This window comes from Patagioenas fasciata, chromosome 5, assembly GCF_037038585.1.
Source record: "Patagioenas fasciata isolate bPatFas1 chromosome 5, bPatFas1.hap1, whole genome shotgun sequence".
NCBI lineage: Eukaryota > Metazoa > Chordata > Aves > Columbiformes > Columbidae > Patagioenas > Patagioenas fasciata.
The window spans coordinates 14665305-14691125 of record NC_092524.1 but is presented as its reverse complement, the minus strand read 5'-3'; the positions used below and the strand labels follow the sequence as shown (position 1 = coordinate 14691125).

Genomic DNA, 25821 nt, shown 5'->3' with positions numbered 1-25821 from the left:
GCAACAGGAAGATCGATAATACTTATTACATAGGATTTTTTCAGCAGCTGATGGCATGCCCAGTGTCCTGTCACCCAAGGGTAGACCTGTCACTGTGTGTTAATGAGACGGTCTCTAGAGCATAGGCCATATTGAGGAATTCTTGCTTCCAGTTCTACTCCTTCCTTTCACATAAGGCTTTTAGTGCTGAGCTATGCAGTGCCAGAGGAGGAGTCTCCAGGTGTGCCCTTTTTTCCTCCTAAAACTGTTAGCAAGGCACAAGGAAACTAGTCCTCAGTGAGCTAAACTGTCACTGTTTTTTGCTTTTGTTTTTGTTTTTTTTTTCCCCAGGTACAGATACTCCCATCAAATGTGTGTGATGGAGAAAACAGTGGATATACTGTATGATTTAGTCAGTATGGCCACAGTAGATCACTTGCTCCATCTAAGGCTGGTGGCATTACCTTCTGTCCTTTCAGTGACAGTAAAGTTGGAAAGTTTCTGTAGTGGAGATTAAAACTACCTGGCTCAAAAGAAAAAAAACACACTTATATTTAAAAAAAAAATTATCCCAGACTTATCTAACGCGACATAGTCTTGACAAACATGTTAAAGGTTACAATACTTTTTCTAGTACTGTTGTGAGTATTAGAATGAAGTTTTTAATTCTGTAAGCAGATAGTGGGTTTTGCACAATGGCATTTTTCTTGCACCACATTAGTGGTTAAAGCTGCATGGAGCTTCTCATCTCTCCCTGTTCCTCGTGAGTCTCCTGTGCCACCTGCATTCTACCAGAGCCAACTCTTCCGATCTTCTGCAGCAGCAGTTGGCGGTGTGTTCACAGTTGATCTTGGTACCAGGGGCTGGTGCACCAGCGGTCCCAAAGCAAGTGGATGAAAGGGAAATACCCCCCAGGTCAGAACTACTATAGCCAGTCTTTATATTAACTGTCACCAAAGCTGTTATGATGAACCTGCTTCTTCCCCTAAACTTTTTAGTCAATGAAGATGTTCACTAAGATTGTAGAGATGATGCTCTTGATTTGTAATATAAGGACCTTTTCCAAACCTAAAGTGAAAGCACAGAGCCTCTCAACAAAGTAATTGTAGATTTTTTTTTAGTGAGCATGATGATGCATTCCACCCAATTTTAGTTGTTCACAACCATTTGCTTTACCTCTCCTGAAACTTGAAATCAGCTTGATGTGGATACCAGCATGGAAAACTTAAGCCTATACTGAAATTCGGCAGCTCGATACTTGAGCGTTTAAGTCAAAAATGTTAGGAAATCATTAACTAAGGATAATGCCTCCATGAAAGCAGACATATTTGTAAGGAGGGGCACAAAGTTTCATTGATTTAAGAACAAAATTCTATTTTGTTGATGTTAATGAGAAAAGTCGTGTCAGCTATCAGGGTGGCATTTTGATAGATAATAAAAATTCACAGTAGTTCATAAGAAATGCTACTGGAGAGCAGTACTTGGCTTTGTTCTTGTGGAGATCAAAGTACAGAGGTATAAGAGGGTATTGTTGATGTTTTGTTGTTAAAGCAATTTCCTGGTAATCATTTGCATATACTACTGTGCAAAGGATTGATTAGCATTGCCTGTTGGGAAGAGAATATGCAGGAGCTTTCACACGGTCATGTCACATAGTTCACGTCAGGTAAAAGTCTTTGCTTATGATGCTCTAGCCAGGGCCTGGCATTTTTCAGTGTTATCTTGAGCAACTCATAGGATGCAACCTTAAATGAAGTGGGCAGTGTCTCCATCACTGATTCATTCTCAGTCTACCTAGTGAAGGAGATAATTAGGCACAGTTCAGAAAAAAACTGGAGATTTCTAGTCTGGTTACCATGTCATATCAAATTTGGATTTACATTAGAGGAAGGGAAGCCTTTTGAAATAAGAGGTTTCCAATAACGTACTGTCATTTTATCACCAAATAAACATTAGTACTCTTAATTCTATTGTCTATTTCGATAAGAAGATTTGAAATTTTATCGAAGCAGCTGCACACTTATGGCACCCTGTCTATTCTACACTGTCAGGGAATATTTTTGGGGTGCTGCCATTTGCTGATAAACCTTAGTGTGGTCCCCAGGGTGGCCTTTGGTTTGTGTCAGCGAGCATTCTCCATCAGTTCCTGAGTGATCTGGGTGGTAATGTGTGCCAGGGGTGATAGCTGGGAGCAGGTTATGTGGTGCTTCCCTGCTTTGGGGGAATTGTCTTCAGTGCTGGAGAATGGCCTTTATGCTTAATTTTTATACCAGAGCATATGTAGTTTCTATGTAAAGCTGACCTGTTTGAGGATTAAACAATGAGTCTTGGAGATACACTGAATGCACCATGTAGATTTGTTTCTACAGTTATTTGGCCATTAATCTGCCCTTTTGGTGTTAAATATTTAGTTAAAACAAATACAGGTAAATCTGATCTGGACATTGCCTGAAATTCAAAAAGTTTTCAGGACTCAACATTACTAAATCTTTGCATCAACATGATTGCCAGATTGCATCATTGCTTAAAAACTTTTAAACATTAATTCACAAATTATTTTTTCTTCTTGTTTTCATTTTCAAGGTTGGAGATGAGATAGTGCGTATAAATGGATATTCCATTTCATCATGCACACATGAAGAAGTCATAAACCTCATTCGTACCAAGAAAATAGTGTCCATAAAAGTAAGACGTAAGTAACATAAAAAATTACCTGTGTTACTAAATTTTGCTATTAATAGATTGCTAGTGATCTGTAGATAGTGCTACTTAACAGAGTATTTTTCATTTTTTTTTCAGATGTTGGCATGATACCTGTCAAAAGGTAATGCTATTTAATTTGAAAACAAAATACTCGTTTTCACATAGCCTTTTCAATATCCAGAGAACCTCTGTGTTTGTCTGCATATTTGAAAATGTGTGAATAGGCATCTCTGTAGCTGATTAAAATGTCACATCCTTTGTGATAAACAGGCAGATGTCTTGTTTGATGAATCTGTATGCCAGTTGTCTACTTAATTGAACCAATTTCTATTTCCTCATTATTCATGGATGTCACCTGGAAATGTCGTTATCCATGCATCTAGCTTAATGGAGAGCTCCACTGCTTCTCTATGTATGTAGCATTTGATATTGCTGCAGAGCTTAGAAAAGTTTCAATTTATTGTCCTCTTCTAATTTTTGTTGCAAAGGTGAAACTTGAAGCAGGATGTTTGAGAAATGTTAATGGAAGGTGTGTCTCTGCAGAGACATTAAGCTGTTCAAGTTGTTAGGATTATTTTCTCTGTCTTTGTTTCACTTGAGGTTTTCTCAATTTTACATTTGACCAGCTTTACTAGCATAAATATTTGTTGGTTTTCTTGATGTTCTATTTAAATTGCTGGAAAATAAAACAACTGTTGTGAATGGTATCCAAAGGAACTTGTGGATGCAAAACAGGCCATGTTCCAAAGTGTCTTCTTGAATACATTCATATTTATTTTGTTCCCATTATTTTAAATTACTTTTTCCTTCCAGTTCAGCAGATGAACCCCTTAAATGGCAATATGTGGACCAGTTTGTATCAGACTCTGGGGTGAGATATCCGTATTTTTTTATGATGTCTTCTGGGAAATCTGTAATGGTTCTGAAACACTTTCTCCTCTGACCGTATCACAGAAATTATTGTATGTATTTCTATGATGCAATATCTTGTTACAACTGTTCTGGGAGAAACATCTTTTGTGATATGAAATTATTCTGGAACCCTTAGATAAGGAAAGGGCAGGATACAAATGAAATATTGTTTACTCAGTAATTGGTGCTTTATTTTGCATCAGCTTATTAATTTACTGGGCTGTAGTTCTACTGTATAAATCTTTAGGAGATTATTTGGCTTATCTTACCTATATTAGTGGAGGAATGACAAGTATGAATGCAAGTGACTTCTATGGGTTGTAGTGATGAAAAGAGAGACCACAATTACCATTCTTTTGCTTTCAGGAAGGAAGACTTAGTTAAATAATGAGCACTATCATGTGTTTTTGTAACTCTTTTGTCAGGGAACATCTAAATGATTATTTTGCCATATCACTTTCCTGCAAACTTTTCTGAAGGCACGGTTTGACTATTTAAACAATCTTCTCCAAATAGAAAATTCAGTCTTTCAGCTCAGCCACGCATCTCCACTGAAATGACACTACTTGGAGGAATCTTATCTTGGTATTGGCAGGGTTTGATCCTGGCTTAATTAAGTTTTATTGTAGTCGTGATAAGACTTCAACACAGAGTAACATCTGCAGCATTTTTCATCCCCCTGCAGGAAGGAGGTGGCAGTGTCGCTGGTCTTGCTTCATCTGGAGGAAGAGACAATAAAGAGAAGAAAGTCTTCATTAGCTTGATTGGTACAAAAGGCATGGGATGCAGGTGGGTATGTGTTTTCTTATTTAATGTCCCTGGTTCGTTCAGTGACACATCCAAGGCAGTTATTTCTGTCGTTCATCGGTATCAGAAAAATGGAGATCCACGCTGGATCAGGAAAGCTATCTGGAATCGAAGGATATCTATCATTAGGCACACCTCATGTATTACTAGACAAATGATAAATACCTATGTTACAAGTTCTAACTTAACACAAAACAAAATTAAATTTAAAAATAAGAACACACTGAAAGTGACTGTTTAATGCAAGTTGTCATAGAATTGGATCTTTTCAATGCTTTAACGTTTTAAAATACTTTCAAATGCTGCTGTGTGGTGTAGCAAGTTCCTAGCAGTGTCCAGTGTCATGTTCAGTCCCTGAACTTTGAGAGCTTTCTGTGACCTTTTTCATAACTCAGAAACCGTCACACAGCTCTATCCAGTTCCTGAAAGTAATGTTAAACTTGCTAGATTTTTAGAAGTATGAGCAGAAACTTCTCAGACTGCTGTCCTTGCAGCTAGTTATGGAGGTTTGGGGGCAGAAAGGATATTGTAGGATTTCTTATAGATTTAGGAATATATAGTTGAAGCGATCAAAATGGAACTGCACAGAATATTTTCTGAAGCATAAGTTTTCTTTTGTATTATTTGGAAGATCTTGAGGTTTTAAAAAAACTCTTTACAAACCTGCAGGGGTGGTTAAACATCACCTGCTGGATATATTCTGTACAAAAATAATTGCTGTGTTTGGGCCCACCTTAGAGTGCAGCTTAAAATTTCCAGGCTAGATGTTGACCCCTATTTGAAACATTCTTCTTTCTTCTAATAAATAACCCTGAAAAATACCATTGTATTATACATATAGTATACCACAGTTCAATGAGTAGAAGTGCAAGCAATTAGTAATTCTTCACTGTGTTACAAGATTGCTTTCCTATGTCATTAGTGTCCTGATCCCTTAGATAGTGTAGGTCAGTATACTATGTTAGTTTCAATAGCTAAGGAAAAATCCAGAAGCTTGAATATTTTTCTTTTAGCTTTTTCTTAAATCACAGTTTTGTGGTATAAAGGAGAGAAAAATAGGATGATAAACTGTTGTGTGTTAGCAAATTTTGGTACTTGTTTCAGAGTAGGCTGATACCACGAAAACATTCTGTAACTGGAAAAAAAAAGAAAACAACTAAGGCTTTTTACTTTATTACAGTATTATTTTCTAAATATTATCCTATAAATATTTGGGTTTTATGTTACACCAGCATTTCCAGTGGTCCCACGCAAAAACCAGGCATTTTTATCAGCAATGTTAAGCCGGGTTCCCTTTCAGCAGAGGTGGGCTTAGAGGTGAGTATGCCGCTTTCCAAGGTAGGTACTTCAAGGAAATCTTGTTTGGTATTTACTCTTCCAAGGATTCTATATCACTGTGAAGTCCCTAATTGTAGGGTTTTTTCCATGGGAATGAGGTACTATGTGGTTATATTTCAAATTCAGTTAGTTTTCTAAATTTTAAGAACATGAGATGTGCTCTCTTGGGTCAGACCAGCAGTCTCTCAAGCTTAGTTTTTAAGCCTCAAACAGCAGTAGAAAGTGCTCATATGGGAGGATGTGCAAGCCTGGCCAATTTCTGGTCTGTTCTCCTTGTAAGATGCCAGCACCTATGATGATTGTATTAAGAATGTTAAAGAGTATATCGCTTTCTGTTTACATCTAATATATGCGGTCATTTAGCATCCATACTAACATTTGGACTAACTCTTTTAGGTCGGTGATCAGATTGTTGAGGTAAATGGAGTAGACTTTTCTAATGTGGATCATAAAGAGGTAAGGTTGAGTCTTATTAATTCCCTGAATACGTAGTTGTCAGTTTATTAAGCAGCTGTCTGTTTTTCCTGGCTCCAGAAATATGTTTTGATATCGGGCTACTTAACCAAAGAGGTTGTGTGTTGAACGTGGGAATCTGGAGATTTGAATACATACCACTCTATTTAGTTCAGATAGCTCTTCTGGATATTCCAGCCTTGACAACAAGCATCTTTCATCATATATATACAGGCTTTTTATCACTTAATTCAGACTGGCTTTTGTTTTGTTCTAACTTGCAGGCTGTCAGAGTCCTCAAAAGTAGTCGTACTTTGACTATCTCTGTGGTGGCAGGCGCTGTAAGTAGTATATTTATGAAAGCATAACACTTGTGAAAATTACTATGGGGCACATAAATGGTAAAAATAAATAGATAAGAAGTAAAGCTGTGTTTCATTATCATGTCTATACCACTAAATTCTGTTAAACAAAGGCAGTGTTGACTGGCTTTTGGTTATTTCATTGGTAACTATCCAGAGTATTCTCAAACAGTTTCATGACCGTGGGCAATGCAAAACCATTCCCTTGACAAGGAATTTAAAATAACTTTAACATAATGGATTCTTGTGTTGAAGAGCTTCTGTTCTAATAGGTAGCTGCTTCTGCTGAAACAGGAAAGGTGGATTGGAGTCAATTTTCCTCATGAATAACTGATCTCTTAGTCTTATTACAGACTAATTCCTTGTGTAACTGTTTATCTGATCTCTTTAGTGTATCAACATATTGAAAATTGTTCAGTTTTCCATTTCCACTGTTTTGTACAACTGAACCATATGCCCTTGAGGTCTGATCTATAGCCAAGTGAAATTAATTAAATCTTTCCACTAACTTCAGTGTGACTTTCAATAAACGCTTTGATGTTATTACTGCTTTGATTCTTCTTATAGCAAAATGTATAGTTATATACAAGAGGATACTCAAGTTCCATAGACTAATCAAAGATGTTTTTTTCTAATTGTCTTGCAACTGAATAGGGAAAACAAGGTTTAATGAATCATTTAATCTACTTCCTGAGAGCTCATGTAGGCTGCGTAGCTATGTTAAGGAATTAATGATTTAATTAAACTACTCTTTCAGTAACAAGATGCAGTTGTCCAAGGGAATTGTAGGCATTGTTTAAACAAATGCTTCAGACTAGTTGATTAAGCTTCAGGAGCTCAACATCCTAAGGACTTCAATTTCAACTCCCAGGTGCATTACCAACTGTTAGAAAAGATGGGATCTATTCTAGCATATACCACTGGGATTGCATCCTTAAAATGAGGATTTTTTTTGCTATGGAACTCTTCTGCTCCACCCTAATTCACCTTGTTTGTTTCTTCTTTTCTCAGTATGCGTTTCTGTACTGAAGAAGAGATTGCAAAACAAAACAGCTTCTCTAGCCCTGTTTTTCAGTCAGGCAAGATAATGATGCAAAGGCTTTGTTCACTGCCTGTTCTTGTTCAGGCTGTCTACTTGGAGCCTTAGAAACATTAATAATTCCACCTTCCTAATTAACACGAGATTTTAGTTTTGGTAGTGAAAATTTGATAAGTGCTATCAAAGTGTTCCACAAATAGCACCATGAAAATATCTTTCCTGAATAGAAAATAGTGGTAGTGTCTTAACTGTAACACAAATGAAACAGGAACAAACGCAACTGAAACACATCAACCGTGTAGCCTGTTGGCAGTGTTTGTTCCAGGTATTTGGGTTCCCTGAACGATGGTGCATTTCCACAGCAGCCACAAGAACATTAAAACGCGGTAACTGTGTAGTTGTCTTCCACCCTGGGATTCGTTCAATGTGCTGTTCTATAGCTTTGCATTGCTAAGATTTCAAGAAAGTATAATGTGGAGTTTCTTGTGGGTGACACACCGAGCACGTCTTTGGTTTGAGACCTCCACTGCTGTCGTAGACTTCAGTAGTTGCACGCCTCTTTGAGGTGTTCATAGCACAATATAACTTTGAGACTGAAACTGAAGTAGTTCTTTGGAATGCTGTGGTCAGATTTTTCAGGGTCTTTCAGAAAGCATTCCTCAGAAAAAGTAATGTAAGGAAATGGCAGATGTGCTAGTACGTAATCAGTTTTGAATTATTTCCTGGAAGAACTACATTGATGAGACTTTTTCACAGCTGATTTGCGTGACGGTTCTGATTACAGGGGAAAGAGCTGTTCATGACTGAAGAAGAAAGGCAGAGAGAAGCGCGTCTCCGTGAGCAAGAACGCCAGGAGTTAATGCATCAGAAGCGACTTGCGCTGGAGACTAACAAAATCATCAAAGAGCAGCAAGAGAAAGAGAGATTGTAAGGACTCTGCATAGGACAGACTGATTTGGGAATGGCGGGGAAGGCAGGAACAACTGTGTAAAGATTCCTAACTGAGATGAACTTAATTTTGCTGTTGCAGAGTCTCTGTTCATAAGTCCTTATGCTGTGATTCTCTTGATGTTCTGGATTTTCAACATTAATATCATTAAAATACATCTTGAATAGAAGGGTCTCTTTGTTCCCTATCATATCTCTGTGGTTCAATGTGATATTAGTTATTTTCCTGATGCCATTCCTTTATCCTTTATATTTAGCAGGACAGTTACAAATTTTATACCCTTACAGTAACATGCTCTGGAACTGTCTCAGAAGGAGATGGTGACTTACAGAGTTAAGTAGTTTATCCCCTGATTATCCAGATGGTCATGAATAGCTTCAGGGTTCCTACAAAAGTATATTGAACCCTTTGTGTCTTAAAGACAACTTCTAAAAAGGAGCATTTTTCTGCAGTGCATATGTATTTACTGTCTATATCTTTTGAAAACTATATGCTGACATACTTTGTGCAAGTTCTTACTCACAAAATATTATTTTTATGATTGTGTCCTAATTCGTATAATTTTAGACGAAAACTGGAGATTTCCCAAAAGGCTGCAGAGGAAGAAGAGAGATATCGCAGAGAAATAGAGCAGTAAGTAAAAACCTGCCTGAAAATGCTGCCTGAAAAAGAGTCCTTATATGTTGGCTGAAAACATTTTGCATGTTCTTTTCTAATAAAATTGTGTGTATTTCCATTTAGCTAAAGGTAGTGTCCGATTCATATGAATAAGTACACCAGAGTTAGGGAATAAGAAACTGATCTGAAAATTAACACTTAGAAAACATGAGGGTTATAGTGATAATAAATTCAATGTGAAATCCAACTTCAGTACTTATTTTTAAAATGTTATAAGTTTATTGAGAAACTTCAGATCTAGAAAGTTCTGTGTCTCAGAACTTGTTTACTTCGTTGTCACCGAACCGCTGCATTCAATTCTAATATTAAAAAAAAAAAAGAATACTGCAAGGAAATGGATCGGGGAAGAAACAGAAAAATGACTAAAGAGTTGGAAAACCTGCATATACTCAGGGGCATGACGTATCTGCTTTGCTTGTATTTCAGAAAAAGAAAGCAAAACACAGGTAGTTCGTTCATGAGTGTCCACAGTGTGGAATTTAATAGCCTTTTTGGTCTGTCAGGCAGTTCTGAAAACAAAAGCTATGCAGGTTTAGACTAAAATAAGGACTATGTGATGCTGATTGTCTTGAGCAGAAATATCAGTCATTGTAAATTGTAAGCAGGCTTTTTTCTAAGGAGAGAATTAAATTAAAACTGGCACCAAAATAATGAAGTTCTATAACCTATTTTATTCAGGAAATCTGATATTTATTATCAGGGTCTACTCTGGTTTTTAAAATCTGTGATTCTAGATACTTATTACATTCATTAAAAGATTGTACCATAATGAAGTCAGTACTATAAATGTAATTTAAGAATTGTTTCACATTTGGAACTCTAAAATTGACCAATATAACATGTTGTTTTTATCACAAGAATTTCCATTCTCAGTGATGCTGAGAAATTGCATGAAAGATAGTGGGAAATTGCACAATATCTGTTTCGATGCAGCCGTTCAGAGTGAAGTTCCTTAAGTAATCAGCTTTGCACCTTTGACGTCTTAAACAGTTTTTAATTCATATTCATTCACTTAAGTTCCTGTTTATATGCCTGTATTAGCTAAGATTGTCTGATAGAAAAAGTGTGGGGATTTAGAATCTGTGAGGTGCAAAAAATAATATTATTTCATAGCTGTCACAAGAGAAGAATCTTCTGACAGTCCTATTCTCGGCTCTACTGCAGCACATGGATGAATTCTTACATGTTTTCCTTTCTAATTCCTGGGGAATAGGTAACACCCTGTTCCTTATTGTGGTCTACTGTAGAAATCCCTGCAATAGCCGTGGATAGCTGATATAAAAGCAGACCATCACAAGTGAAGAATGATTCCATTCTCCAAATCCAAATTTCCTGTCTGTTACAATGAATGTTCTGTATCTGCAGTATCCTTCTGAGCTAAGTGCATCTTTGCTCAGCGAGGACTTTGATGATGAGGCTGCCTTGAGGGCTGCTCATTGTAAGGTCTAGCACGTCTTTATCCTTATATCATTTCCAGGTGCTGCTCAGGCACTTGTTAAGCTTTTCCATAGCACAATCCAAACTGTTAAGTCAGTTGTCAGTCTCATTCATATAGAGGAGGGAGGATGGTAGTATAGGAATTCAGATTTAATCTAAAGCTTAGATTTAATGATTTAATAATAGATTTAATTGCAAGCAGGCAGTTTTGCTAAAATATAATGCTTTCCTATATTATCAGTGCTTGAGGATGATTCTCTGCTTCATTTTTAAAATCCTTTCTGCAGGAATTCCTTGTATAAAGTCACTGTGCCCTTTAGTAGTATCCTGCGTTTAGGAAAGAATTCCAAATGGGCCTAAATGGCAGAGGTCCTTAACTCCATGTACTGCAAGTTACATGGTAACCCCATTTTTTTTTAATTAAAAGAAAAAATAAAAACAAATCCAAACATTCTGTCCAATGTTCCCTGCTGTGCCTCCAAATTTAAATGCTGACCTTAGCTGCTGATTTAATAGTGCTTTGACCACATGTGGATATTTTTTAAAAATTAGCTTAGCTTATTTTGAGATGCAAAATATAATCCAAGTATAATTAGCATCATATATACCTAAGACCTGGTAAATTTTGACACCATATATCAGTTTACGAGTTCAAGACGGGCTACAGCCAAGAGTAGATCTCTGATCACTTAAAGGCACTGCATATAAAGCTAGAAGCTATTTCCTTCAAAATGTTCTTTTTTGATCATGGTACCTTTCTAGGTAATTTTATTGTATGAACTCCTTTGCCCCGAAGTGTGCCAATTATGTTGTGTCTCTTTCCCTCTCTCTTCCCTAGAATGCTGAATTTAATGTGGTTTGTGTCTGAACAGCATTTAGTTCTTTATTGGAAGAGTCACTTTTTACTGTAGCTTCAGACTATATGTTTAGGAAGCAATCATCAAAATGGAGATAAGATATCTAAAAAGCGTGCATCTTGTTTTTATAAAATTTACTATTGTAACATCTGATATAGGCACATGGTAGATATTCTGTCAATTAGTATTTTAATCAAAACTATTTTTGTAATAGGTACTTCCCAGTTCTAAAAATGGAAAATTATTAAGTGAGAGATGGTTTTTGGCTTTAGTGAAGGTGACAGTAGTATCAGTCTGGGCTTAATAGCTGTGCAAGTGTTTCTATAACTTGCCTCAGAAGTTTCAATATTAAATAAGAATATTTTATTCAGTTAAATTGTATTTTACAGGTTATTTTAGTAGCTTTGTAAGGAATTTGGTTTGGGGGAAGGGGCAGATTATTATGCTTTATGTTAAATGCAAGAACACCAGGTGTACGAAACAGTGGTTGTAATGAGTTTATATTGATGCTGTTGTTTTAATATTCAGAATTCCTAGCTGCATTCTTTTTCCCCATAGGATAACAGCAGAGGAAGAGAAATTTAAAAAGGAGTGGGAAGAAGACTGGGGTCCCAAAGAACCTCCAAAATCTCTAAAAACTGTAACTGCAGAAATGCATGCTGCCCCTCGTTCGAAACACAAAAGTAAGTAATTTATTTCAGTCTGCTTCCTAGGGAAAGCGTTTGTTTCAGATGCATCAGGAGCTGTGTGGAATGCATCACCAGTTGGTACCCAAGCCAGCTATGACTTGGTTATTTTCAGAAGGCTGGAAGCATATGACAGATGAATTTAATAGCTCTTATTTCACAGGTACCTAGCTTGCAGAATGAACATCGATTCAAACAGCCATGGTTTTTAACAACCAGCAGCAGCAGGAAAAGAAAAAGAAAGCTCACTAAGAAGTTGTCTGAAGTATCAACCTCTTTAGCTTGCAGTTTTGGTGCATTGGTTTCTATGTTGTTTCTGTTGGGTTTTGCTTCACAGAGCAGTTCTTGCATCAGTAGACTTGTGCTGATTTCCACTATATGCCCAAATGGAAGTAGTGATGCTTTTTTTACGTGATATGTGATTGTGTTTTAATGTCCATGTGGACAAGCTGATATTCAAATGCTAAGTTACATACATCCGAGTGCTTTCCTGTCTGTGAAGAAAATATACTACTTATATAATAGTAGTTACTTATATGATAGTAGTTACATATAATATATATTAAATATATATTATATATAATATATATTAATATATTAAAATATATATAATATATAATATATATTATAGTATCTACTTATATAATAATAGTTACTTATAATAATAAGTAATTACTTATTATAAGTGACTGCTATTATGTAAGTAACTACTTTTATTATAAGTAATATTTTAGGGTTTGTGGGCATTTTGTTACCGGGTTTTGTTACTTTTCAAAATGAAGGCATGAAGACGGGGAGATGAGTTTTTGTTCTTTCATTTCCAGTTAACTTTGATTTTTCTGCATTAATCTTATCAGCAAATAATTTAACATCTTTTTTATATGTGGGAAGAGGTCTTGGGAGGTGGAGTATCTGAAGGTAAAAATTAATGCTGGTTTTGCAGTTTCATTTGGACTGAATGAATGCACTTCATACTATTCCTATCATTACCTTTTTTCTTCTCCCTTACTCTAAATCAGTGTATTATGGAGGGTGGAGTTTTGAGTGGTTTTGTCTACTTGCTTCTAACTAAAAAAGATAGATATGGAATCTCTACTTTTGGCTTGGAGGAAATGAATTCAATGTTTAGTTTTCAGAAGAATTTAGAGATCTTTTTCCTCATCTCTTCAGCGTGACCTCAGTCCTCTCTTACTTTGGCAGTCTTTGTGGGCTGTAGGAATGTATTGAAGCTCCCTTGCTTCTCTTCCATGAGGAGGAGTAAACAACTTAATATATTGAATATGATCAAAAAATGCAACAGAAGGCACTGTTGCAAAATGACAGTGAGACACAACAACAGAGAAAAATCAAAGGTTCTTAAGAATCAGCAACTTCTATTTCAAGTGTTTTTCCTAGATATTTTGACAAATCTGTTTCTTGCCAGCATGCCTTTCACATCTAATTTATCTCTTCTCAGGCTAAAGTATTTACCACATCATTTTTTCCGCGTATCACTTTCGTCAGTTCATGCTCTTTTGACAGTTGTCTTGGAAATGAAATTATAATGGCATAATAATTTTTACAAAAATAATCTTGCATGCTAAGAGCTTTGGCAGCAAAGCACGTAAGCATGTACTAATTAAAAGTATACAAACAGAACTTCTGAATCAGTTCCTGGTGACCTAATCATAAGAAAGCCAAACACATTTCTAAGAATTTGCAAAATTCAGGCATCTGTTTGTGAGATGCTGTGTGTAGTAGCAGATCTGTTCATATCTTAAATTGACCACCAGTCAGAGTGGAAAAAAAAGTCCTGCTTTTTCAAATGTGATTTACTTGTAGGTTTTGAAACACCTTTTCCTTTTTATTTTTTCTATTTCCTGCCTACTATATTTTTCCTTACTGAATCAGTCTTTTTCCTCCCCTGTTCTACTTTTTCCTCCATTTTTGCTCTTTTCCTCCATTGCAGCAAATTGTTCACAAACAGGCTGTCATCTGCACAGCCTAAAAGTTGATTTGATATCACTGGGCAGTCTGCTTCAGAATTAGTTGAGAGACTGAGCAGATACTGTTTGAAAACTGCAACTTTGCCATGAGGAATTGCCCTGAAGCCTAAGTCTGACTTAGTTGCCCAAAGGAATTTAGGATGATTGGAGCTTAATTTGCAGTTAAGAAACTAAGCTGGGAGCCATAGTATGTGGAGAGTGCTAAAATGGTATTAGACAAATTAAGAAGTGGAAAGTCCTTGTGCAGCAGGTGTTGTATAACGTAAGGGAGACCTGGGTCTGTTCCTAACCTGATTATTTTTTGTGTGACTTCAGGGAAGTCACATAACTTTTAATGGGTGAGAAACTGAGATGAGGAAGTGCTGCTTCTGCAACCGTCTTTTATCCATTTAGTTTTCTGATTTTTCAGGACAGTGTTTTCTCTGTATAGCATTTACTCCAGTGACAGCCCAGTAGAAGGCTGATTTGAAGAAGCATCCCAGAACTGCTCATGGTTTAATTACAGGAAAAGCCACCTATCTCTGCAGGCTTCCCTTCATAGCAGAGCAGACTAATGACAACATGTGCAGATCCTAGCTGCTCTTCAGGGTTGGAGGAGGTTGGAAATTGATTTTGATGTACACAGGACCTGATTTTTTTTTTTTCAATTATGTGGAAAGATAGCCTGTTGCTAACTTCTTTTTATTTCATGGAAACTTCTAGTAACACATTGCGGATCTCTTTTTCATTTCATGGAAACCCCCAGTTAGACTATCATTTCTGTCTCCTCACTCCTTTCCTCCTTTGTTTCTCTAGTAGATTTAAAGGGAGTTGCACATGACCAGCTTGAAACAGATGACATGGATGAAGTGATCATGAAGCAGGACAAACAGGTTTGCCGCTCAGCCTTAACTTCCTATCCTGACTCAGATCCTTCCTGTGTTTCACTTCTTCCTGACAGTCAGTCTTGACACTCAGCTGATCATTTGGTTCTGCTGGGGCAAAATGCGTGGTCCGTTGTGAAAAGATGAAAGGTTGTGACGCTGTTGCTGTCATTGCTTTCTAAAGATGCCTTGATACAAGTACAAAATCTATCAGTCCTACAGAAGGGTGGATTACATTGACAGCTGTGTTTGTTATCAGTGTTTCTAATGTAAAATTATGTTAACGGATTCTTTTGTATGTTTTTACTTAGCAATATTTATGCACTTGGCTTGTAATATTTTATCCTAGGAAACTGAGCTCTTCTTGTCTCCTCAAACACCACTGTGCTCTGTCACAAGCTTCAATGGGTTTGAATACCCGTTTCATTTTAAGAAGGCTTGTTAAAACTAGTGTGCAGCAGGACTGTGACCAAAGAAATCTTAGCAATGCATATGGCTGTATGGTTCTGTATGAAGATTGCTTGTTGCATTTGCTGAACGTAAAATGTCTATCAGTAAAATAAGGGTGTCTTATGAATAGCACAATTGATCAAGATGTTGTCTAAGAACTTATCATGTAATATCAATCCTTTGGTTTTGCGCCTTCAAATAAATTTTCATCGGTTACATGCATCAGTATGGATTGATCTTAATCTGACCCAGTCATTGACTTTTCTTCAAACCACTTTACCTTTTATAGCTTTTGGATGGTTTTATCGATATGAAGGAAAGTTTCCCACAATCCGGAAGGTACAAAGTTTGACATGAAATGTGTTTGCTGTGCTTTTAAATTTTAATTCCTCTTTTTTCTTCTTCTCTGTTATTACAAGACATACTTTGTAGTCAAGTGTGGCTTCTTTTAACGTGTGCAGAAATTAAGACGCATTTGGGATGCATCTGCCTAGGAGTTTGTCCTTTTGATTACTTTGGAATTTTCACGTTCTGCCAGCTGCAGTGGGAATTGCATGTCAGTACTTGGCAGAAGATACTCAGTACAGGTGGGCAGTACATGTCTTTATGTTCTCCAGAAGTCCTCAGAATAATGTATGAAAAAAATAAAGTAGAGACAAAAATTCAGTGGGAACCATGTATGCAGTTCCCAGTTATGTCTGCAAATCTCCCAGTGAGAGGAGTGCTAAAGGCAAAAGGCTTTTAGGCATGTATATCAGACAGAATGAGCAAAAAAATATTGCAAATATTTATGCTTGTTAGAATATTGCAATTTCAAATTTAATATTAGTTTCAAATAATACTTTATTCCCGCTGTAGCTTTATCATCGTATTTCTTTCAATGTTTATTAGCCATATTATAGGGTGGTTGTGGTTGTGTTCCATGTTTTGGTGCTTTGTTGTTTTTGTGGGGTTTTTTTTGTGATGACTGATGGTAATTCACTGGGGTAGAGGTGTCAGGAAGAGTTCCTATCTGTCTTCTGAGAACTCAAGGTTTCTGAGGAGGTCAGGATTGTATCTGACAGATGAAATATTTGTGTCACCATGTAGGACTATTACTTTAACCTTTTGTGTGGACAGGAAATGCCCGTTTTCCTTAACAGAGAACAGGAAATGATGGTACTCTCCATTTTTTTACTGCTAGTGACAGTAAATCATCATGGGTCTGTAACTTCTGTGAAAGCCAGTACAGTTAGGATTATGAAAATTCAGTCTCTGCACACAGATAGGTGAGCTTCTGTATTGCTGCCGATAAAGATAGTTTACAGAGCATTCAAATAGCTTTTCCATATGTTAATGAAGATCTTACCCAGTTTCTGCTGAACTCTACTACACAGTGTGGACTAGAAGCTTGAAAATATGTATTTTTTAATCTTTTGCTTTTAGAAATATTTTTAATCTGGAAGTGATGAGTTTTCATCCTACTCTTAAGTGCTAGTTGATTTTATTGTTTTGTTTTAAAAAGAAAATTTCACTCTGTACTAAAAATGTCTGTAATAGGAAGTAAAATGAATCCATTGGGAAAATGGATGGAAAGGATGACTCATCCTGTTGTATCTGAATGCGATGAATGCAGCTTAGATTTTCTGATATATCTGATATTAGTCATAATCTGAAACACTTTGGCATGTGTACTTCTTATGGTACCTTTAAATTCAGTAATTTCTCAAACGTTGATACCTAGCAAGTTGGTCTACCAAATGTTACATTTAGTAGTCAGTACTAAATGTATCTTCTGATTTATTAGAGGATAAGATACTATAAGCAGTTGTTACTGAAGTACAAACTAATTAGCCTTGAATAAAACATGCCAACAGAATTATGCTAAAACATCAGTGTGAAAAGCTAGACTTCTAAATTTTTCTTTTAATTTTTGTCTCCAGTGATTATAGCATTTTTCCCCTCCCCCAACACCACCACCACTTAACTATGAAGCAATAGACAGTGTCCCACTGAACTCAACAGTACGACATTCTAATTAACTGCTCAACTGGGAGAATAGACTTTTGTAGCTGCTAGGGAAAATATGTTTTCCAAGGCTTTATTATCAATATTACATGTAAAAGGAGGAAGGAAGACAAATAATGCTATTTCAGGTGAACTGTGTTTATGCTTTGAATTCTTAAAACCACCATGAAAAGTCAGTAGCTGATGATAATGAGCAGAGCAATATCAAACCCAAAGTGTCGCTTCTCTGGGCACTGACAGTAGCTGACACTAAGGGGCCAGCTACTCCTCTTTTTTACTTTTTCATAAATGAAAGGAGAACATGGGCTTTCCAATATGAATTAGACCCTACTGGTACAAACAGGAGAGGGCAGCAGGAATGTGACATCACTAAAGCAGAAATAAGGAGCTGGATGTATCTTGAAGGCAACAGAACAGAGTCTCCAAAAAGACTGTGTGGTCCTCCCCTTTGGTTGCACTCAACATGTAAGCTTTTGGAGCTGCTTTGTGCTGTATTAGATTTTATACAGCGTTTGTAGGAGCTACTTGGTCTTTGTGATGCAGTGTTCTTTCCTAGGAGCAATTCAGTTTCTGCACTGATCTAAGCCTCCCCTTTGTCATTGTTTATTTCTTTTGTATTAGAGCATGCAATGCTGGTTTTAGGACATATGCATGAAGATGTTTTATTCATAGAATATTCACATCAACCTATACATGAGCATCTGTCACCTGAAAGCAGTCTTGTATTTTTATAAAAATGCCAGAACAGAGAGACATGGCAAATCAAGACCTAACCAAAACTGTCTGAGTATTTGAAGTTTTGTAGTGGCCTGTATGCCCTAATGTTTTAACTCTGCAGAGGAGCAAAAAGGTCGAACTGTCTGGTGTTGCCCACCCTATGTTAATGTGCACAGGCCCTCCAAATAACATTGAATTTCCTGCACATTGCTGGGGAAATGGACTTCAGATTTTCTTTTAAAAGGCCAACCCCATACTTGCACAGGCTGTAATTAAATTTTCAGGGCAGGCACTCATGTACTGAGCTTGAAGTTTGCAATGTTTTTACCTGCTGTAAAAATCTGTTAAAAAAAATCATCAAAACTTCCCAGAAAGGGAAAGAGCGAAAGAAGTCAAAAAGTGACAGTCTGTGTGAACAGAAGAAGAATAAAAAGGAAATGGAGTTTGAGCAAAAACTTGCCAAAGAGAAAGAAGGAATGTTGGAGAAAGAAAAACAACTGAAAATAAATCGTCTTGTGCAAGAGGTATGTTGTGTTCTCCTATCAAGTACAAAATTACTTTGACAGAAAATGAGCTGAATCTTTAGAAGAGTTACCTTAGCAAGACACTTGTTTGATCTTGTCAAAGATAATGAAGTTTAAAAAAATTGCTATTTCACTGCAAAACTCTGTTCCCACGTTTGCTTGTTTCTACAGTCAGTTTTTACCCAAATGAGGATACCTCTGCAGTTAATGTGTGTCCATGTGTAGTGATGAATTTAATGAAAGACAGCAAAATAGGAAATCATTCTCAAAAGCGTAATTAGTTTAAAACTAATTTAAATGGCATTTCATACTTTTGAAATGTACTTGTCTTGTAACTATAGCTGTAACCTTTTTTCATGCACTGATGTTATGGTTAAGGTATCTGAGACAGAAAGAGAGGACCTGGAAGAATCAGAAAAGGTGCAGCACTGGGTGGAAAGACTTTGTCAGACACGGTTAGAACAGATCTCCTCTGTGGAGAATGAGTCTCCTGAGGTAAAATACTGTTTTTTCCGTATATTGCATGATTTCTAAATAGCTCACTAGTTGTCTCATAAAAGCAATAGGTTTTTTTACCAGAGAAAAATCTGTCTTGATCTTTCCCTCTTGGCCTTCATTCTAAGAGGGGAAAAAATGTCAGTAACTGATGAATTACAATCTATAGCATTTACTGTTCCTATATTTTATAGATTTAAAAAATTATTTTAATGAACTGGTTTTATTTTGTCGTTTTAAAGTATATTATCACTACAAAATTAAGAATTTTATTGGCTGGTGAGCTGTTTGGGCTAGATGGGACACACTACCAATAATAAAACTGACAACAGAATACCCAGCCCTATTTTTCAGTATCCTATGCAAATAAGAACTTCATTGATTTTGAGCTCTTGGGTGCTTCCTTGTATTGGATAGAATAAAGCTACAGGTTAATAAAATGGACAAAAAGATAAGAAACTCCCAAGAGCAGGGTTTGTTTTGTGTTTTAAATAGTCCCTTTAAACAAAGGGAGTTGCAGATAGTGATGGTGCCTTAGATCCTGATGGTTCTAGATGTGGAGTGTGGCTTTCCCACCATCCTGCTGCTCTGGCTCTCTTCCAAGCACAGCTGCTTTCCAGAGGAACACTGCAATCTGCTCAACTCCCCCAGGGCCCCCGAGAAATTGCAACCACAAAGGGGACCCTTAGGGAACACTCCCGCATGAATTTCCTTCAGGTCAATCTGGAGCAGCTCTGAAAAAAGCAGCTGGTCTTCTGTTCTTCCTGGCCTTGGGCTCAGATCCATGTGGCTCTTCAGTGCAGGTCTCTAGGACAGTGGAATGATTATGTGGAGTTTTCTCTCACTGCCTAAACTTGTCTGCCTGTGTTCTGTTAGGTCTTTGTCCCCCTTACTTTACAAAGGGGGAACAGTACAGATTAAAATCACTGTATTTCCAGGCCTCTACCCTGTTTTTAAGACAAGCACTGTGTTGTATTTCCTCTGTCAATTTTTTTTTGTCATCCCCTCCTACCCCAACAGCCAAGACTCCAGTTTTCTTCTTTTTAACCTGGAATCCCAGGGAGTCCTTTTAAAAAAGACTTTCAGAGAAAAGGTTTCTGTATATTCTGTGTGTGAGAAGCCAAGATCTTCCTGTGCAAGCTGAGTGATGTTCTAGCATTTGGCATTAATTTGTTCAGAGCTGTTGCAGGCAGATGAACCGTTAAGGCAGATTTCTGTTCTGTCGCATGTAGTTGGCAAGTGGACGTCCTTCTGCTTCCCCTTCTGCCACATCCATGCGGCGTTTTGCCGGTGGCCTGCAACTCCATACCACAGATCTTGACGATATCAACTTAGATGAAGTTGACAAACCTAAACAATGTGTGGCACCACCTCCGCCACCACCACCCAATGTTACTCCAGCTTCACCAGCTCATCTGCTTCCTACTTCAAATGTTCCACTTCCAAGAGGTCCAGCCCTGGCAGTAACACCAGCTTCCCAGGTGATCTCGTCATCTGTTTGGATGCATGTGCCTCTACCATTCCCCTGCCCCCCTCCCCAGCTCCGTTGTCCACTTTATCCACTGGACCTACCCATCAGCCATATGCACTGATAAAAGAAGGAATGAGATTATTCCATTTTTTCATATTAGTGAATGCAGTTCACAGGTAGTTTAATTTTTAAGTTGAGAGGGTTTTGTTCTCTCTTCCCTACATATGTTGTAACCCTACCACATGCAGGTATTTTGGGCAGAATGTATCAATTAGAAAGATGATTTGGACTTCAGTGTTTAAAGATATAAAAAACCAGGAATGGCAGGCAGCAGATTTAGCTCATGGTTAAAATCTAAGAAAAATACCTGTGTAGTGGAAGTGTTTTAAATATGCCATCAAATTGCTTTTTCAGATGAGAAGAGTAGACAAAAAAATTAGCTCAAAATCAGAAGTTCGAACTTTTAAAACCTCAACGCAGTATAAATTACCATTAAAATACTTTTAAATGAACAAGAGTTGGTAATTGGGGTTTACCTTTTTTGGACACACAGGAGTTAGGGATTTATTTGAGAAGATATTCTGACCTTCTCCTTATTACAATCTCAGTCCAAAAAAAGATCAAATATAAGAAATCTTGTTCCAGATCTCACTTTAGAAGATAAGTGGCAGCTGTTTTATCATAGTTCCCTTTGCTAAGCACTATAGTGGGATTCATGTACTCATTTTTATGGGAAACGATTCTTGTTTCAAACACTAGAAGAGAATCCCATATGGTCACTTCTTTCCTACACAGTTTTCTGCATGGATTGTGTTGCTGGTATTTTGGTTGGGTTTTTTTGCATGCTTGCTTGGAAATACCAGGCTTTGCTTTGGCATGATTCTGGTTGGGGTGGAAAAGGATATTTAAATTAATCAGGGGAAACTGGCAGATTATTTCTATGTGAGTAATTGCCCTAATGTGAACTATGAATCTCTTCTTATAAACTTAAGTAGACCTCTGATAGTGGTTCATCTATATGGATTACATGTTTGAAGTGCCAAGAATATACTGTATCCATTCAAATGGAGATGTCTGGTATTCTTATGGATAACAGATTTCCCATGTTATTTGCAAAATAAAAATGATGTGAAATGACACAAGTGTATAAAATACTGGTGTTCAGAGGAAAAATACATTCTCCTAACACTAACAGAAAATATTCAGATAAAAGTAGTAATATGCCGTACTGGATTTGACCACCAACCCCTATATTCCAGTATGTTTCTGGCAGTCTTTTATTCCTACATATGTTAGAGAAAAGATGAATATATCAGGGAAGTACAACAACAACAACAGAAATAACTGAGCCTTCAAAAATAATAAGCCAGTTTTCACTGAATATAATGAGTGTATGTGAGGAAAGAACTAAAGCTCTTGGTAAAGTATTAATAATGAGCCAAAACTGCTTTGTTTTAAAGTATATGACCCAGTATTCTTGATGTGGTTTCAGGCATGGAAGAAAAATTATAATCTAGACAATTTATCCTTGCTGCTCTTTAAAAAGTCATCTTTTAACACCACACATAAGAAGAAGCAGTGCATTTATTTGACTTCAGTGATAAAAGATCTTGTGTTTGTGCCTGCTAATGTCAAAAATAAGACAATAAATTTACTTCTCTAATTTTACTCAAAATGGTAAATCTTCTCTGCATTGTTAAGTTTTTCCCCCAGATCATTCAATTTAAAATTCAGGTTGTACAAATAACTGACAAAAGAAATGAAATCCTGTCAGTTAAGTTCTTGACAACGAACTATTAAAATATCTGGTGTAAGTCTATCTGTTTCTTAAAATCATTATTAGCTATATACTAGTATATACCTAGTACTAAGTCTGTTACTGTTTAGGTTGTAAGAAACACCTCCCACGTCGGCAAAGTATCTTCTGTATCGAGCAATCCGCTGGTATGTCATGTACTGTTAATAATGACTGTAGTTTTCTAACTTCACGTGTAATGTTAATGTCAAGGGGCTGCCGAGGGTTTGACTCTACATGGCTGATTTAAAATTCAGCACTTGCATTCATGTGTATGGATCTTTTGCTGTATTACAAGATACCTAATACTAGGTAGTGGAAGTGACTCCTAACGGTCTAAGGTCTTCGTATTTAAACACTTCGGCAACATACTGTCCATGTTTGCTTGTTTTGCATGTGTGTGTATCATGGAGCATACGCTTTGTTCTTCTGGCAAGACAGGCAAAAGGAGGTAGGACCGAACTATATTTTAAACATAATGGGTGCTAAGAAGCAAGCTTTCTTCTCAGGGTAACTAACATTTGATTGGTAACTTCGTACTGATTTTTATTCGGGGTGGCTGAATGTCAGATTCCCCTATTCTGAGGCACTCTAGAGAAGTCTTGTCTCTAAACTGGGCAACTCCAGGAGAAGTCATCCAGTTCCAGTGCAACTTAAACAAGTTGATAGCTGTGAACCTGGTGATTTTTTTAAGATGAGAAGGCAAAACAAAATGATCTATTTCACAGTGTGGAACAACGTTAGTTGGGGGATATCCAGAGGGACTTTAAAAGATCTGGTTCCAAAACCTTTTTCTTAAATTAGTTAATTAAAAAAAAAAAAAAAAAGGACTTAACCAGTTTGCTGGAAGCAATTCAAGTCATTTCAGAGGATACAATTTGTACTATATGAATGATATCTGGAATACATCACATTTCCTATGAGAAACATTGAGAGGAGTGTGCTGAGAGTTGCTGGGGTTAAGTCAGAAACTAAACCCACAGGGCTCAGTTTTGAACTCTTGAGTCAAACTTCGCTTGACGTCAGTGGGAGTTTTGCCTGAGTAAGAAGTTAGGATTGGGTTAGTACGTGCTGGATGTCTGAGTCTCAGATGCCTCTGGGTATCTGTACTTTGTAGAGTCAAGGGTAAGTAATTAGTGTAACTAACCCTTGCTCTGAAGTCAAAATGAGTTGACTTGAAATTCATTATGGAAGGTGATTGCTGCAGTCATGGTGAATTACCTCTGAGAAGGTCTGTTTAGCCATAGATTAGTTAAAATCTCATTTCAAGTTCACTATGTTCTTACACTTAATATTAGCTTTTTTTTTTTTTCTGTAGTTTCTCATTCCATTCATTGCCTTTATGGGATAAATGCCAAAAGCAGGGATGAGATTTTTCCATAATCTTGCTGATGAAGTCAGAGTTTAGGGGAAAAAGATGCTGTTTGGATTCAAGAGAAATTACATTTTGGTTTGTTAACTTTGTAAGTCTTAGTTAAAATAATTCCATATGCTTTTTTTTTTCTACTAGTGTCATTAAATTCATTACCATAAATTATTTGTATTGAGGCATCTTGGTGAAATTATGGATTTTCAGAAATGATGTTGTGAACTGTAATTTTCTTAAATTAACCCCATAGCAACTTGCTCCAAGTCCACCTACCCAACGGCATCCAGGGGTACCAATAGTCTCTAAACCAGTCATGCTGCATCCTGACCCAAACTTTATGGTCAGGCCAACAATCAAATCAGAGGCCCTGGTAAGCCTTTTAATGTTCTCTTCCTGAGTGCTACAGTACTGTTGGATTTGTTGTTGACTTGTTCTCGAAGAATCAATGATTCTCATTTTCTGCTGAAATTCATCTAGATTTTCAAGTGATCACTGATGGTGAGTACAAAAGGGTACTTTTCCATGTGTTTTGTGATTTAAAAGTCACTCGTAGTTTTTTTACAATGGGGTTCATAATTTCAAAGCAGTGTAAAGCCTTTAAATATGTTTTTTTTTTTCATTTATTCACATATTCATTTATTCATGCAAATGAAATAGTAAAAATTAATTACACCATATTTTTTCTTTGTAGATAGTAATGAACTACTTGAAATGGAGATATAAACTGCATAATTTCATTTCTGGGGGAGGGGAGGTGGGCCGACAGGGAAAGTATGTTTATGTTAGATTCCAATATACTGGTCATGCTGTGTTACTGCAAAGTTGAGTCACGATCAGATTATTTTCTAATTTTTTTTTCCTGCTTCTGTTTCACATGTAAATGAAGCAAAAAACCCTTAGGCTAAATATATTAGGACCAACTATGTAGCATCTTTGGGAATTGTGGTATATGAGGGAAGGTGAGCCAAGGCTCTGACAGGTGATAACTCCCAAATGACAGACCTGAAAATTCTTTTAAGATAGCTGGTGGACCAATTAATAATATTTATTCTTGAGGGTCGTCATGACTTATGCTGCTAGAATTAGAGTTGTGTGTCTGTTATATGCATGTATGCGGACTTGCATGTACGTATATGTTTATATGAGCAAGGTAGTGTATTGCAACATATAAGCTTTCTAAATGATGGAGCATAAATCACATTTGCATTTAATTTATTTAATTACAAGCTTATACTTTATCTAACAATAAATGATAGGCACAATATTCTTAGCTGTCTTTCATTGGAGTGTGATGGGGGTTTTTTTTTGTCATTTTCTGCTTTAATAATTTATATATTCTTGTTCCTTTATATTTGGAGCTGCAGTTTGAACAAATTTAAGTGATACTTAGTAATCCATTTTCCCACAGACAATAGTAGTCTTGAAACTTTTATATTATAAATGAACTTAAATGATAAGTGAAAGCAGTTATTATCAGTTGCTCAAGAGAAGGCAGGTACATGAGTTAAAAACAAATGCAAATCCCTCCAGTGTAGATACCTCCTTCAGTATCTCTGAGCAATATGAAATTCCTTAGAGGAGGAATGAATGGAGTAAAAATCATAATCTGCAGTTAATATAAGCTAGGTCTTAGTACAAATTGAAACTGTTTCTTGTTTTTGTTTTGTTTGTTTGTTTGTTTGTTTTTGTCACTGACTGCTTACAATTGCTTCAAGAAATTGACAATAAGTTCCACCTCCACAGGGAAATTTCTTATGTTTTTTTATACATGCATGCACATTTTCCAAATCACAAGTCTGATAAAATGTCAGTCATTTTCATTCCCAAACTGCTTTAGTTGGAAGATCACAGTTTCAGTGAGAGTAGTATTCTGATAGGACTTTGGGAGAGACATCAGTTTATAAATTCGTTTTGTAGACCTCTTACCTCTGACTTCCATTTATAA

At 36.7% G+C, this 25821-nt stretch overlaps 1 protein-coding gene across 4 annotated transcripts in view; it reads left to right on the top strand.

Moving 5' to 3' along the window:
* Window positions 1–25821, top strand: part of USH1C (USH1 protein network component harmonin) — a 49954-nt gene that overhangs the window by 11504 nt on the left and 12629 nt on the right. For 2 of the 4 annotated variants that reach the window (XM_065839635.2, XM_071808956.1), the window contains exons 5-15: window positions 2563–2671; window positions 2779–2803; window positions 3496–3553; window positions 4280–4383; window positions 5634–5718; window positions 6136–6195; window positions 6477–6533; window positions 8378–8520; window positions 9110–9175; window positions 12073–12197; window positions 14981–15057. In XM_065839635.2, coding sequence (XP_065695707.1) covers window positions 2563–2671; window positions 2779–2803; window positions 3496–3553; window positions 4280–4383; window positions 5634–5718; window positions 6136–6195; window positions 6477–6533; window positions 8378–8520; window positions 9110–9175; window positions 12073–12197; window positions 14981–15057 — 909 coding nt within the window. Of the gene's footprint in view, window positions 1–2562; window positions 2672–2778; window positions 2804–3495; window positions 3554–4279; window positions 4384–5633; window positions 5719–6135; window positions 6196–6476; window positions 6534–8377; window positions 8521–9109; window positions 9176–12072; window positions 12198–14980; window positions 15058–15787; window positions 15838–18593; window positions 18747–19124; window positions 19242–20473; window positions 20723–22599; window positions 22657–24126; window positions 24247–25821 lie in introns of all 4 variants that reach the window. The other 2 variants (XM_071808955.1, XM_065839636.2) reach the window with 2 other exon arrangements.